Consider the following 16,289-nt stretch of genomic DNA (forward strand, 5'->3'; position numbering starts at 1 on the left):
CCATCTGAGCCTGGAGGAGTCCTGCCTGCCTGCAGACAATTCAATCAGCTCTGCTGCAGTCTGACTGACTTACAGAAACATTCAGAAACACCGGTCCAAGATACCCTGATAAAAATCTCTCTGAAACCTGCACGTGGGGCGGTTTTGTAAGCTGTGCAGCAGGGTGAAGATGAATGAGGAAGAGGAGCCTGGATGGCGGAGCAGATCTGCGGGGCTGCAGCAGCTTCTGGTCCGGCGGGTGGAGACGGAGACCCGGACAGTTCCCATCAGCTCCAGTCTGGACAGGAAGTCACAAACACTCACATCCTGCTTCATCTAATTCAATCTGATGTTCTCAGACCCCATCCAGCAGTTTCCACGCGGTTTCTGCAGCCGCAGCTTTATGAAACAGGAGCGGTACGTGAACGCATCTTCACGCCAAGCGATGGAAATCACGCAGCCTGAGCTGCAGTTACGTTTATAAACCTGCCTGGGTTTGCTTTTACAACTGAAAAACTAACAATAAAAATAATAAAAACCTAACTATGTATTTCTGACTGAGTGAAACGCAACTGAAGTGCAGTCAAAGCAGGAAGGAGAGAAGAGGAAAACACTGGTTAGATGAATGAATGAATGATTTTTTTGGGGTGCCAATTCGATTTAAATTGCGATTCTCACAATTCTTTAATATTGCTAATTTTTGTAGATTAAAAACAAATTAAATGTATAAAACTTTTTTTTTTTGCTTGTCATTTTTCTTGATTTCAAATAGGAAAAAACAACACAGTAGCCAGACCATTATTCAGCTGCTATAATGCCCAGGAAGACAAGTAAAAGGATTAATAAAAACAGTAAAAATGACAAAAATTGATAATGGATTCTTTTTATTTATCTGAAAAAAAAACAACAATTTTTTTCTCAAAAACTTTATTTTAAATTAGTAAAGCAAAATAATTCTGTTAAAAAAAAAAATTAAATTTGATTTTTCCACCCCTACAAAAAGTCATTCATTCGTTCATTTTCCAAACTGCTCAGTCCAATTCAGGGTTGCAGGAAAAAGGTAGGGTATACCCATGATCTCTTCTCCGAGACCTCTTCAGTCAGGAAATGTTAGCTAGTGAATCCTGTTTTCTCAGTCTTAGTATTTTGCAAGCAGCTACTCCGTTAAAAAAAAAAAAAAAAAAAAAATATTTGCTGGTAAAATAACTGCAGGTAATTATAAACTCTGATGCTTATTTTTGTGCAACTTTTAACCACGAATTGCTGAAAGAAGTTGTGCTGGATCAAAATAAAAGTGCAGACACACAGCCCTCATTTAGGATCTATTTTTTAAACAAAATGCACCATCTTCCCTGATATTTTAGCACATTTTTGTTTAAAAAACATTCATTTATATCAAACTAAACATTTAAAAATTAGTTTTGTGAAAAATTTTTTGTGGGTGAAATGATCTCAAAATATTGACCTATTTAGCCATAGTGATACTTTTCTCTCCATTTGAGCCATTTGGCCTCTTTGAAACCATTTGTATTTCCATGACTTCAAAATGGAATTAAACAAAGCAGCATTGATAAAGTCTGTGCAATAAAATACAACAATCCACAGATGGAGGTCTGTTTTCTGTTCCCACAAAATGAGTGTTAAAGGTATTTAGCTTCCTGTACCTACTGGCCAGTAGAGGGAGAAAAAGAGCTTTGCACATTTATAAGATATTTAAACTAATATATATATATATATATATATATATATATATATACATGTATATATATATATATATATATATATATATATATATATATACATATATATATATATGTGTGAACATACATATAATTTTTTTTTAAAACAAAACTTGAATGTATACATCTTGGTTCAAAAAAGTACTGATTACAAATGTGGGGTCATTAAATAACATTGAGCCATCAATAAACATGCACTTTCCAGAATTACATGTAGCTGTTTATTGTGCATCTCTAGAATATATATATATATATATATATATATATATATATATATATACACATGCAGTATATACATACATACATACACACATACATGCAGTATATACGTGTATATATATATATATATATATATATATATATATACATGCAGTATATATATATGCGAGAAATGTATATATATTCTAGAAATATATATATATACACACACACAAGCATATATATATATTTTTTATATATATATTTATATATATATATATATTTATATATATTTATATATATATATATATATATATATATATATATATATATATATATATATATATATATATATATATGCTTTGTTTAAGTTAAAATAGTTTCTACAACCCTCAAGCAAGCCTTTAAAGATGTTTTTGGAAGTAAAGACAGTCCATAACGTCTTCACCATTTTCCTCAAAAGGTCTCTCAAACTGGTCCCACAAAAATAGCCTCCTGCCTCCAAACACACACTCAGAGCAACTTGCACAGCTGCATTTTCTGGAGTTCAGTCCATCACAAGGTTTTCTGGATCCGGTTATAGTGTGTGTTGCAGTGGCTTACTTTACACTGTACTCTGAGTGTTTGTGTGTTGCTGCTTCTTAAACATCATCATGTGGTCACATGAATTAGTTTGATGAATCTCAGTAGTTTCTATTTTTATCCTCAGACATCTGAACGCTTCATTCCACGCAAGCAGGACTCGAGATCTCAGCAGCGTGACTGGAAGATCAGCTGTCAGACAACCAGGATGACAAACTTTATGAAAACAACTATCTGTGCAAATAATTATACAAAGTTAAGCCTGGATGTGATGGTTTCAGGTCTATATTATCTATGTTACTACTAAGGTGGAGCTTTTGCATGAAACGAAACAGTATAGATCAGAGAAGCTGAAGAAAAAGCCCAGAACAGAACATTACTATTGAGATTACACACGCAGAAGTTGAACTTTCCTAATGATTAAAAAATCCCAGAGTTTTTAGTTTTACTTTAAAAGTTCATTGGTTCTGTTTGCAAGACCGTCCTGCTTAATCGCTGCACTTGCTCACAGGGAATGTGATTCAACAGTAGCTTCACCAAGACGTCATGATTGATCACTGGTAAACTGACGGAAAAAAATGAACTGCTATGCAGCAGCAAAGCTCTGTTATCAATGCAGAACCTGGAACTAAAATTGTATTCTGCCATCCATTCACATTCTTATCCGCTTCGTCCAAAGGTGAAGAAAGTAGAAGTAGAAAGTAGAAGTCTTGTTCGGCAGCTCTTTCCAACCAGTCACTAAACCAGGTGAATTTAATTAGCTTAGCTCCACTGCAGGTAGATGAGCCCGTTAGTGAAAACACCTGTTCTAAATGCATCGATAGATCCAAAAATATGGCAGGAATTCTACTTTATTTTTACTTCTACTTTATACATCTCTGGCTTCATCCAGTTAAGGACCATGGGGAAACTGGGGAAACCATCCAAACAAGACAGGTACACCCTGGACACGTCGCCAGTCCATTACAGTCTGTATAAAAATGTTCAAAGTATATAAAGAAACAACACAGAGTTTTGTTTTAACATGTCAGTATTTATTCTTCTCAGGGGTCAAAAGTCAGAGCCCAGGAGTTACAAGTCCAGAGGTGGTAAAGGACCGATTCAACAGTGGTTACATACATCACCATCTCCAAAGTTGGTACTTTGTAGACACCTTTTGATGTTATTATTTTTGTCTTTCAGGGTATGTTTCTATTAGGTTGGCACATCTGGCCACAGGAATTTCGGCTCATGCTTGAAGGTAAAATTGCTCCAGCTCTAGATTGATTTCAGGTCCGCAGCAACCTAAAGGTTGGATTGAGGTCTCTGCTTTGACAAGGTCACCCAGTACATTTAAAGTTTATCCTGTAGACTGTATATAAAAAGATGGATGTAGCCTCCGTGACGTCACCCATAGGTTTCTGAAGAGCTGAATTGAAGCTCAGTGGGCGGTTCCTACCATCACTATCTTGGCAGGGGCATGCGTGTGGTCTTGCCCAGAAAATACAAATATGGGCAGAGAGGTGGAGCTGAGACGGGGACTGGTGGATGATTGACATCGAGTGAACTCTGAGCTGCCTGTAGCTAAGAGCTAATCGAGCTAACCCGGAGATAACAGGAGCTAACGAAGGTAAGCGGGCTAAAGCTAAGTCACGCTGTTAACCGGCCAAAAACCGCGGTTGTTCTACGTTCTTCTTATTTGAAGCGGGAGATCAGGTACCTGTCAATCAAAAGAACATGGCCTTTAATATGCCGAGATTAAATTACTTTTAAACGGGCGAGTTAGAAAAAAATTCACTCCCCCCACAGTTGTCATGACCTATTAAACCGAAAATGGATTTTTGAACCAGGCTGTAAACATGTTTATTTCTGCCATGAAGTTGGTCTTTTTAACATGGGAGTCTATGGGGATTTGCTCTGTTTTGCAGCCCCTAGTGGATGAAGGAGGAATTGCAGTTTTATACACTTCCACATAGGCTTCACTTTTAACCGCCAGAGGCTCCGTCCATCTTTCATATACGGTCTATGGTTTATCCTTAAATCACTTCAGTCCTACTTTCGCATTATGACAAGAGTCGCTGTTCTGCTTGACAGTGAACTTCCATATTACCATCGAATGATGCTGCCACCGCCGTGCTTCCTTATGGGAATGGTGCTCTTGTTATCATTGGTTAGTGTTTTTTTTATTGATGGTCAAAAAGTTCAGTTTTGGGGTCATCAGACCAGTGGACCTTGGTGAATCTCCTCTCTTCTGAAAAGCCAACCACTTTGGAGTGTACAGATTATAGTCGCTCACTGGACTGAATAAATCTCTGCTTTTAGGGTCGTCTTTGGTCTCTATAACTAGTTTCCACTAACATGTCTGTGTCTAAACTCCAATCCAATCTGGACTTACTACATCTTTACTAGTTGACATTTTTGTGATTTAAATTTATTTTAGGGCAGTAAAAACACAACTTCTATCACTACTATAAAGATGAAACAAGTAGAATATGAACATATTTAGTCTAAAAGTGAAGCACATGATTTTACATATATGACATACTGGACAAACACTGCAGCAATTTTCTCTGTATGTACAACATATATTATCATACACTATATTTATAAACTATATTTACATTGGCGATGAGTCCACAATGAACTAATGTGATGATACTGAAGTATTTCTTTGGGAGGTTTTGGTGATTTGTAATTTGAAATGTTTTTTTCTTTTGTACTTTGAGGAAAAGTCAAGTTGATCTTTGTGAGGTTTTTTTTGTCTGTTTTTTTTTTGTCTATGCCCATCTCCCACTCGAAGTGAAGTTCCTACTCATGCTATAGATGGTGGTGGAGCTTTTGTGTTTCCCCCAGGATCCAAGTGGGACAATGACAATGGTGGAGTTGTCTTCTGAACCATACTGCAGTGCCTGAAACACACATTTAATCTCTTTTAATAAAATTATGGTAATTAATAACGATTCACTAATAATTACTGACGAGATCAAATTGAAAGAAACATATATATTTTGCATTTAATTTAATGATCTGAAGCAACTGAGCTACACCGCTTTCTAATTATCAATCCATTAAATGCTAAATAATTATCTAAGTACACATTATCTGAACTGTAGTGAATACTTAAAATATTTGCATTCAAAAACATTGACCATTACTTTACTTTTATTGGTTCGACATGTACCACAAAAAATACACATTTTTAAAAGCATTTCTTTTTCTTTTTTTTTTTAACCTGTCCTGTCCAGCATCTCAGCATACAGAACAGCAATCTAAAAAATCTAAAAACAAACAAACAAACAAACAAACAAAAAATATTTCTTTACATTTTCCGTAGTTTTTACAGCTACCAGAAGTGAAAAAAGTCACAATTTTACATTTATCGGCTTCCATGTTTGTCCACACTTAACTCAACTGTATTTATAAAGCCCTTAAAAACAACCAGAGCTGAAACAAAGTGCTGTACAAAATCAGCCAAAATAACAACAGAATAAAAACATTTAAAAGACAAATAAATACACGATTATTTACATATTGACATTTTGCTTAAATGATCAATCATTAAAGTAAACGACAGACTTTATAACATTACAGTTCTTTTGGCTAGTATTCACAAAGGTAAGTTTCCCAACAAACCACTTGTAGATCCCTGCCTCCTCCACACACACACTTCTTTCCCAGAACTTCTTGAAATTATCCACAGATTTACGTGTGTTTATCTTTTTTTACCTTGAACAATTCCAAAATGCAAATATGTTTTTGAAACTTAAAAAGAAATTTCCCCTTTGGAACTGAATTTAATTTCACAGAAAGAATAATTAGATTCTGTGTCTCATTTAGGGGTTCTTCATGGATCAAGGTTAGTTCCACTGAATTTCAAGCTTTACTGTTCTCACTCCGTATTTCAGGGAATGTTTCTTTGCTGATGACACCGTCCTCTAACTGCATGGTTTCTAAGCTTTTTTTCTCTGAATGTATAATAAAAAAAAGCTGTGCTTTGTCTCCTTTTTTTGGGCCTGCGGACTCACTGAAAGAACAGTTTACAAAACTTTATTTGTACTCCCTTCCCATTTTAGCTAATCTTAACACTTGGGGTCCTCAAAGATCATTAAGTAAACATTCTTCTCAACTATATGTCATATTCAAGAAACTTTATATGCTGGGGAAAAAATGAGCTCACAGATCAATAGGCTAAATATTAAAACGATGCCAGTTCAATGTTTCATCTGCACCTTGGTCAACATGTTACTGTTTTACACATCTGAGACTGTCTAATACATGTTTTATTTAACGACCTTGGATCTTCTCGTGGTATTAATGAAAAACACACTCCAATTTGATGTGTTGATGCACCTTTAATATATTTATTTATATTGTTAAGTTTCTTTTCAGCTTTTGTTGTTTCCCTTATATTCTGTTTTATAAGTTGCTTGATAAAAATGAAAAAAGAAATCTGAGTTTTTATACCTGCTGAGCGATGACATCAGCAGCTTCAGTGGGGTCATGGCACTTGTTGATGACATCACAGATTTCCTGGTCACTCAGCAGGAAGTTGATGCCATCTGTGGTCAAAGCCAGAAAGGAGTCATCAGCATGTTTGACCTGCAGAAACAGACATGGAAGACCTTAATAAGTAATTTTACAGTATGAGAGCCGGATTTGTAAAGGTAAAGTAAGGTAATACTTTCTTTTATTCCCATAGTTGTATCCCTTTTTACTTTTTATTTGCAAAGTAAAAGCAATATTTGTGAGTTTTGACAAACAACAATTCAATTCGCAGTTGTTTCCATTGAACAATGTTTAGCGTATAAGCCTCAAGACTCAAAAAATCTTGTCCGGTTAAGATCGGTGACTTATGCAAGGTAGCCATGTAGCTTTATTATGGAGGTTTCTTTTACTTGCTGCAGATAATTTGCTACAGCTTTTCAAAGCTTTTCTCCCTCATTTTCATTTCTAAAACTCTAAAATTCCCTGTTGTTTGTTCCACACCGCACTATCTATACCGGAAATGAACTGGTCATGACCCCTCAAGTCTGGGGACACGTAAATGCCAAAAAAAAAAAGTGTTTCCATTAGACTTTTGCAACATAGATCTGTATCTATGGTGGCCCTGAAGTGTCACAGCAAAACAAAAGCCACAACAGAACACATTAAGCCACAACGGAAGTGATTTTTTAAAAAATTATTTATTTTTTTCATTATTATTTATTTCTCGGGACCACCGCAATGGAATTTACATCATCTGAAGTGAGCAACGACGTACATAACATCACTGGAAGTCAGCTGTTTTCAGTCCTTACAGATTATAAGCGGGAGATCGTTTGAAACAGTCACTGATGGTAAAAAGAAATGAAAATGAATAAAATTATTTCAAACATTTATTAATGTATTACCTATCATTATTGTCTCAGCTGTGATATGTACACTAATCCCTGAAAATATCTTATTTCTCTGTATTGCATTTTATTATTTCTGTGTTGCTATTCAATAAAACAATTATTAAAAATAAAGTAGGCTATCTATAGTTTGTCGCTGTCTTCATTGCAGCATTTAAAGCTCCTGTCTCCAATTTATTGATCTATTTTGACCCGTCTAGACCAGCGATGCTCACTAATTTCAGTATGCAGTGTCATCAACACTTACAGTATTTTACTCTGCATCGGATGAGGCTACGTAGCGCAAAATTCCGGTAGATTTTTACATTCCAGTCAAACTCTTATTTAAGCCATCAAAAATAAGACATATCCGGGTAAAAGAGTATTTCTGGTCACCCTGAAATCAGCAAAGGTTTGTTTTTTGCTTTGTTTTTTTGCATCCCTGTCTTTTCCACAACCAGTTATCCGTTTCTTGGACTTTATCAGGCAACAGGCTGAGACGGTCGGTTTGGTCTATGTAAATAGCCACATACCACAAACATACAATAACTCCTGATTTACACAGTTGAAACAATAATTATAATGCATACTGACATTATTTTAATCATTTTTTAATTTTTATTTTTTTACCATCAGTGGTAAAAACGATCTCCCGTTTATCATCTGTAAGGACTGAAAACAGCTGACTTCCCGTATGTCGTTGCTCACTTCAGATGATGTCTATTCCACTGCGGTGGTCCCGAGAAATAAATAAATTAAAAAAAAACAAAAAAAGATCACTTCCGTTGTGGCTTAATGTGTTGTGTTGTGGCTAATTGTGTTGTGTTGTGGCTAATTGTGTTGTGTTGTGGCTAATTGTGTTGTGTTGTGGCTAATTGTGTTGTGGCTAATTGTGTTGTGTTGAGGCTAATTGTGTTGTGTTGTGGCTAATTGTGTTGTGTTGTGGCTTAATGTGTTGTGTTGAGGCTAATTGTGTTGTGTTGTGGCTAATTGTGTTGTGTTGTGGCTTTTGTTTTGCTGTGACACTTCAGGGCCACTGTATGTATCGAAACATTGGAAAAACCACCTCATGAGAGCATAAAGACTTTTTTTTTAGTGATTTTTAAGAATTTTTTTTTTTTTTCAAAATGTAGGTGTTTCCATTAACGTTTACACAATTCGAGGTGTAATGGAAACACAGCTAGTGAGGAAATTTACATGCCACAGTAGGGTGGTTCTGGACAGTACTTTGAAGTACCAACACTGCTGTTTTAATACTCCAAAAAAAGTTCAATTACCCCTGGGCTGCAGCCTGGAGAATGGGGCGGGGCTGGATATTGGGTGGAGTTGGATGTCAAACGGGCGTGGTTAGACGGGCAATGGGTGTTAAGGATTGGGGTTAGGGTTATGGTCAGCAATGGCCACCAATCAAAATGTTGAGAGGGTGTGGTTGGACATCCAGCCCCGCCTCTCCAGTCTGCAGCCAAGATCCTCTCAAAAAGTTTCCCAAAAATTCCTTTTTAGCTGATTTTACTTGAAGCCTAGAGGTCACTTGATTGAGGCTTACGTTGAGTCGTTTTGTTTCTGGCTCTGCGATGATGCCGCTGGATTTCAGGTGGAAGTCCCCAATGCTGCGTGTCATTGCGAGACGTCCGTTAACATTTGCATGACCAACGCTGTTCCACGTAATAAAACCACCAGACCTCTGTATCCTGAACACGAATGCACAAAAAAGACAAATCCCTAAAGGTTAAAGGTTTCAGGTAAAAGCTATTTTAAACTAGACCACGCCCGTTGATTGACGGCTGCTGGGATAAAATTAACTCAACCTTTTTGGTTCGTCAGAAGGAAGAGCTGTCGTCTTTCAACTAGAAAGCTGTTGGATCGATTCCAGGCTTCACATGCCTCAGTGTCCTTGGACACTGCCCCCCCCAAGGTGTCTGTTCAGGTATGTGTCAATGGGTGACTGTAACAAGTAGTGGTTGGAAAAGTGCTACGTCCATTTACCATTTCGTCAAGGTATTAGAAATCAACGATTACTGAAATGGTCACCGCTTATACAACTGCATGGAGAGCTTATCACTCCCTTGTTACATAACACTACCCGTTTTCAGCTGAAGGGAATCCCAACCCTGTCAACATGTAGCTCTGCTCTTATGTCAGCAGCTGCTGGTGTGTCCCTGAACAACTCTTACGTCCACTCCTGCAGTCTTTTTTTATCTGACAACCTTATCCGTTGCTGCCGGGAAACCTGAATCCTGCTGCTTCTCTATATAGAAGGGGGAAGCAAGTTTGGACTTTAAGAGTTGAAGTCCTTCTAGAGGTTTTCCTGTTTCAACTCACTAGATTTAAATAAAGTCACTGAGCAAAACTTCATAAGCTGTTGGATCCATTTAATCTGAATCAGGTGTGTTGGGGCAGAAAACATCTAAAAGCTGCAGGATTGCGACTCTTTCAGACCGAACTTGCCTTCCCCTGAACTAGAGGATCCAATTGAAAGTTCTTGTTAATGGTTTTTTGATTCTCAGTTCTCAGTTGCAGGTCTCTTAAAGGTCTCTGGAACCTATTCTAGTATTCATTGAGTGTGGGGGGGGGGGGGGGGGGGGGGGGGGGGCAGGGTAGACCCTGGACAGGTTGCCAGTCCATCACAGAGTAGTGGAAATGTGGAACTGAAATAGTATTATAGCAATGCACATGTATGTTTTTTTATTGTAAATAATCAAATTTCTCTAAATTGATACCCACAACTGTAAAAACTGAATTACAAAAAAGAAATTTCACATAACTGTAAATCTCAAAAATGTGATTTTTTTTTCCCAAATGAAGCAATGTTTTATTAAAAAGGAAGTAAAAGTAATCAAACACAAAATCCTCTGTTTAAAGAAATGTAAATGTAAATTGTATGTATTTCCAGTTACCTGATTTTTATGTATTTGTACATTAGATTTTTAGATTTACATTTATTTCTGTAATCTTGATATTTTTCAATATCTAAAAATTTAAGAAAAATTGTAAAAGAAACAAAAAAAACAAACAAAAAAAAACAACAACAAGAGACTTTTTACAGTGTAAAAATATTATAATGGTCATAGTTCTAAGAGGACACATACCGCTGCCTCTCATCTTTGCGGTCAGGTGTGTGATCTTTGGTGAGCTTTATAGCTTGTCCTTTCCTGCACAGCATCGCCCGACTGTCACCAACACTGCCGACCACCAGCTCCACGCCATCACGTAACATAGCAACTGTTGCTGTGGTTCCAGCTGTCAGGAAGGCTGGGAAGGAGGGAAAGTATTTATTCTTGATCAATCTGTGATAGTTTAAATGACAAAACACTCAACAGTATACTTTTCAGCTTGATGTTTATCTTGTACATCAAAGCAACAAACTCATATTTTTGTGTTTTGTTGTGTTAATTTTTTACAGTGTAGCAGTGAATCCAAGCATCCCGTCTTTCTTGTTAGACGATAGATGAGTTAAAATACATCGTCACCAATTCCAGATAACACAAGTTTGTACAATACCAATGAAGTTAATGTAAGATTAAATTAAACTGTGGAAACTTTAAATTAAATTAAATTAAATTAACTGTTAACATTTAATTTCTGAACAACAATTTTTTTCTGAATTTTAATTCATTTTAAAAATACATTGATACATGTTATTATAACCATTTCTTGTTGACTTTCATGACTTGCATGAAACTCATGGATGGATCAGTTGTTTTATTTAGCCTTTAGCCGCTTATATGTAAAAAATGTCATCAACTGGACTAATCTAATTCAGGAATTTGATTTGTTTTAATTTCACTACAATAAATTGGATTAAATTGGGCTGTATCTTTTAAAGGCCCAACAACAAATGGTAACTTACCAACATTTTTAGAAAAGTATTTTAAATATTTATACATAATTTTGTTTTAGAATTAGGTCACAAGTTTAATAATTTATCTTGTGTTTTTTTTTTTTACTCACCTGTTTAAAATGCTTTGCTCCTTCACTGAACACCCAGTCACAGATGGCTCAATACAAGCAGGTAATATTCTTTTTATCTAGGTATGGCTATGCTTAATGATATTGTCTGTTCATTTATTTATTTATTTTATTATTTATTTTTATGTTAAAAAATTTAGTGACTGTCCAAACTCTGTGGAAGCTTTTGTGTTTATTTATGGTTTTGTGAGAATATCTCACCATTGTTGAAGTAGCTGAGATGTGTATGGAGAGCCTGGTCAGCATCTAAAAAGGCTTTCTTTAAAACTCTCTCCAAGTCATCATCCTCCTCCAAAGCCTCTCTGAACACAAACAAACAAACCATCAGAGATTTGTAAATTGGGTTTGTAAAGTGAGCTTCTTTTAGCATGAAAGTATCAGTATTCAACCTGATAAATTTCTCCATGAATGTGTAGCAGTAGTCAGCAGCATGGGGGCCACCATGACCATCAAAAACAGCAAAGTACAGTAGGTTGTCATGGATACAGGCGATTCGGAGACGGTCCTCATTCTGTTTCCTCAGACCCAAAACAGATGCACTGCCGACGCGAGACAAACTGACCTAAGATAGGACAGAATAACCTTTAATTGTTTGAAATGATAACAATCAATCTTCAGACATATTTATCTTTACACTCAGCCTGTCTTCCACTTCATCTTTGTACACACCCTTTTATTTAAAAAAAGATTAACAACATCTATGTAAATAAATATAGCGGCAGAAATTTGGGTTTGGTTCTTAGGTTTGGTTCAGCTATACTTTCGTGCTGCTTTTGACACCAATCACCAGTTTCCAAATGGAAAAATTGGTTTGGAACCTTCTTCCTTCTTGAAGCATAAGAACTTATTGTCAATCGGTATCTATAAATCTACTTAAACAAAGACTAGGTTTGGGGTTCACCAAGCCTCCATATTGGGCCCCCTATCATTTTATGTACATGCTTCCACTAGCTTGGATTGTGGAAAAAATAAAATATGTTATTATTATTATTATTATTATTATTATTATTATTATTATGCTGATGACACACAGCTTTATGTTACAGTCTCACCAGGGGACTCTGGTCCCATAAAAAGCCTCAGTTGCATCAACACTTAAAGAAAAATAAATGTCAAATTATTGTCTTTGGAAACAAAGATTAGTGAGCTTTAGGCAACAATGTTGTAAAAAACAACAACAATGAATCAAGCCAGAAATCTTAGTGTCAATTCAGACATTTTAACAGCCATATTAAAGCCACAATCAATTAAACATTTTACCACCAGAACTATAGAATAAAGGGAGTAATGGCTTATATAAACTTCTTAGTTAGTCTTCATTAGTCGTGACTAATGTAATGATGTTTTTACAAGCCTCTAATAAAGTAACTGAGACAACTGCAACAATGCTGCTGCAGTTGTTCTCACTAAGACCAAAAAAGAGTGAACATATGTGCACATTTCTACATTGGCTTTCTGTGTACCAAAGAATTTATCTGAAATATTTGTTGCTGGTGTTCAGACTGTTACTGGCTCTGGGCTGAAACATACATCTGACCTTCTGACACCATATGAGCCTCCAAGACATTTAAGATACCGGGGTGAAGTTTGCTTTTAATCCCAAAAGTTCCCACTAAACAAAGAGATTCAGCGTTTTGGTTTTCTGCTCCTTTATCTGGAACAAACTACTGGAAAACCTAAAGACTGGTCTTAACTTATTTTAAATCTGTTCTGAAAATCTTTTATTTGCAGCAACTTTTCATTATAGTTGTGTTTTAAATCCATTCTCTAAATGATGTACCCTGATGATACTGATGATGTATTTACTGTTTACATCTGTTTGTATTACATGGAACTCACTGAATGTGTTCTCTAGCCTGATTATGCCTCATGATGTGCAGAACAATGGGTTCAAATTTGGTATGTACCATCTATTCCTGCCTCCATTCTTGCTCATCTATCCAGGTATTAATTAAACTCCTGACTCACCTGTGGAATTGGTTTTCCATATCTGATGCTGGAAGGCAGCAGTATTGGTTCTTCTATCCGATTGTCCCAAATACCGAATGAGTCCCAAGTCACTGGCCGGCCGCTGCCATCGCTGTCGAATCTGGCGGACCCGCTGGCCCGCCGTATGCCCACCACCCCCAGTAATGCTCCGCCCACCTGCACGTAAACAAAGATTAGGTTGAAATGTTCAGGATGTTACTGCCAACTAGCTGTTTACTGTCTGATTTCCTATGGAAGTTTATGGCTTAGGTTTAGTTAACTTATTAATGATGCTGTGTAATACATAATGTGTCTGTTTTTGAACTTCACTGAACAGTATTGCCTTGAAATTTGAAGATGTATGTTCTTCTTTACTGCCGATGGAACAATAAAATAAACTTCAAACTAAAAAAAATAAGGCTGCCAGTCAAGAAACGCAGGTAGAGACGAGATTCACCTGTCCTGTTGGAGTGGAGGTTTCTGATGAAGATTGTACAGCGAGGAGGGTTTTTCTGGCAATGGAGGAGCATCCACAACGCAGCAGATTGAGCAGCACCGCAGGCGACATGGCTGACTAGCGTGATTTACAAGAGCAGGAAACACCTGATCAGGTGGCAGCTCTCTGAAATAAAACAAACTGTAAAACTTTTCTGCTAATACTTTAGCTAAGGGGCCAATATCAAAATTATTCTTTTGCAAATGGGCTTACGCGAGTAAGAAAGATTATTATTGCAGAAATATAAATAATTTAAGAAACATTTTAAACTCATGAATGGCAAAGCTGAAATACGGAGTGAGATATCAAGAAGTTCAACTTCATTTGAAGAGCAGAAATAAAGACAACAAGTCATCCAACTTATATCGCTACATGTTGTCTGGAATATTGTTAAACAAGCTATTGACCTTTCCAACTGCTTAGATCATTTACATTTTTATTACAAACAGAATAAAAAATGATATATATATATATATATATATATATATATATATATATATATATATATATATATATATATATATATATATATGTGCACATTTTCAATGTATTCCATTAGATGCTGATAGTGAATGTAATTTGAGGTGTTTAGTGATGAAAAAGCTTATAGATTATAGTGAGGGAAATGTCACAAAACAGGAAGTTGGGTTTATTGGTCTGACTGGTTTTAAGTCATTCTTTCCTTTTCAGTATAATTTTTTTATTTTCATACTTTGAGCTTTTAGTCCGTACAATCTGGTTTTAGGCTGGACAACTCAGTCTATCACCTATTTAGGTTTAGGCACAAAACCACTTGATAGGGGGAAAAGGATAAAAAACAAACAAACAAACAAACAAAAAAACTACCTGGTTAGGTTTAGGAAAAGATTGTGGGCTGACTTGAAAAACATGGTTAACTTTAACACTTCATTATGGCATGCCGTTTCTGAAGTTGCCATGGTAATGTGGTGTTTCATATTTCCAAATTAGGAAGAATGGGCCCATTCTGAAACACTACATGTGATTACAGATTAAATAATTTTGGACAAATTCCTCAACATAATGGACACCTTCACATAGAGAGTCTCTTCAGTCAGAGGCTACTTAATTTTTATGGCCATAAGCAACAATACAAATGGTTATTCCTGTCCATATTACTCATTTTTCCCAACACATACTGAGGCTTTGTCAGAAGTTCATTGCATCAGTATTTGATGGGGATGTGTGAACACATAACCGACCATTATCCTAACCGCTTAGTCTGATTAAGGGTCGCAGGGAAGCTGGAGCGTATCCCAGCAGTCTTTGGGCGAAAGACAGGATACAACCTGGACAGTTCGCCAGTCCATCCCAGTGAACACATAACATACACGTTAAAAACATAGGATTTCCTGTGGTGGTAAAAAATAACATAATGATTGTTTTAACTGCTTAGTCCAGTTCAGGGTCACGGGGAAGCTGGAGCTAATTCAGTATTCATTGGGCGAGGGACAGGGTACACCCTGGATAGGTCACCAGTCCATCACAGGACCAACACATACAGACAAACAACCAGTCAGACATACTCCTAGGGACGATTCAGAGTAACCAATTAGCCTAACATGCATGTTTCTGGATGGTGGGAGGAAGTCAGAGTACCCAATAAGAACCCACACATACATGGGTAGAACATGCAAACTCCACACAGCTGTGAGGCTACAGTGCTAACCACTACGCCACCGTGCAGCCCGATAACAAGTAACGTTGCAGTGTTAAATCAGCACTGAAAAATTAAATTTAACACTGAGCAAGTGAAAAAAAAAAAGTGGAATTGTATAATTAATGCTAAATTATTAAATTTACGTCACCCTAACTGAGTACATTATTATGTAATTATGTAAAAAAATCACAGGTGGTATCATAAGACATTAGGAGCAGAAACCTCACAGAAAAGAAACGTTTTGAATAATTCAGTGTTTCAGGTTCTGTTATTCAGATTAAATAAAAGATCAGCTGAAGAGTTGGAAGGATGATGGAGGATTTCAGCTG

At 36.4% G+C, this 16,289-nt stretch overlaps 1 protein-coding gene across 4 annotated transcripts in view; it reads right to left on the reverse strand.

Annotated features, from left to right (window-relative positions):
• Window positions 1–3,510: 3,510 nt before the first annotated feature.
• The window catches only part of ppm1ka (protein phosphatase, Mg2+/Mn2+ dependent 1Ka), a 14,069-nt gene continuing 1,290 nt past the window's right edge, over window positions 3,511–16,289 (reverse strand). For 2 of the 4 annotated variants that reach the window (XM_079258125.1, XM_079258127.1), the window contains 8 exons: window positions 14,244–14,408; window positions 13,787–13,963; window positions 12,208–12,380; window positions 12,020–12,120; window positions 10,939–11,101; window positions 9,396–9,540; window positions 6,942–7,076; window positions 3,511–5,386 (listed from right to left, as the gene is read on the reverse strand). In XM_079258125.1, coding sequence (XP_079114251.1) covers window positions 5,255–5,386; window positions 6,942–7,076; window positions 9,396–9,540; window positions 10,939–11,101; window positions 12,020–12,120; window positions 12,208–12,380; window positions 13,787–13,963; window positions 14,244–14,354 — 1,137 coding nt within the window. In that variant the 5' untranslated portion in view covers window positions 14,355–14,408 and the 3' untranslated portion in view covers window positions 3,511–5,254. The remainder of the gene's footprint in view (window positions 5,387–6,941; window positions 7,077–9,395; window positions 9,541–10,938; window positions 11,102–12,019; window positions 12,121–12,207; window positions 12,381–13,786; window positions 13,964–14,243; window positions 14,409–16,289) is intronic. The other 2 variants (XM_079258128.1, XM_079258126.1) reach the window with 1 other exon arrangement.

The sequence above is a fragment of the Telmatherina bonti genome (assembly GCF_933228915.1).
Source record: "Telmatherina bonti genome assembly, chromosome: 18".
NCBI classification, from domain to species: Eukaryota; Metazoa; Chordata; class Actinopteri; order Atheriniformes; family Telmatherinidae; genus Telmatherina; species Telmatherina bonti.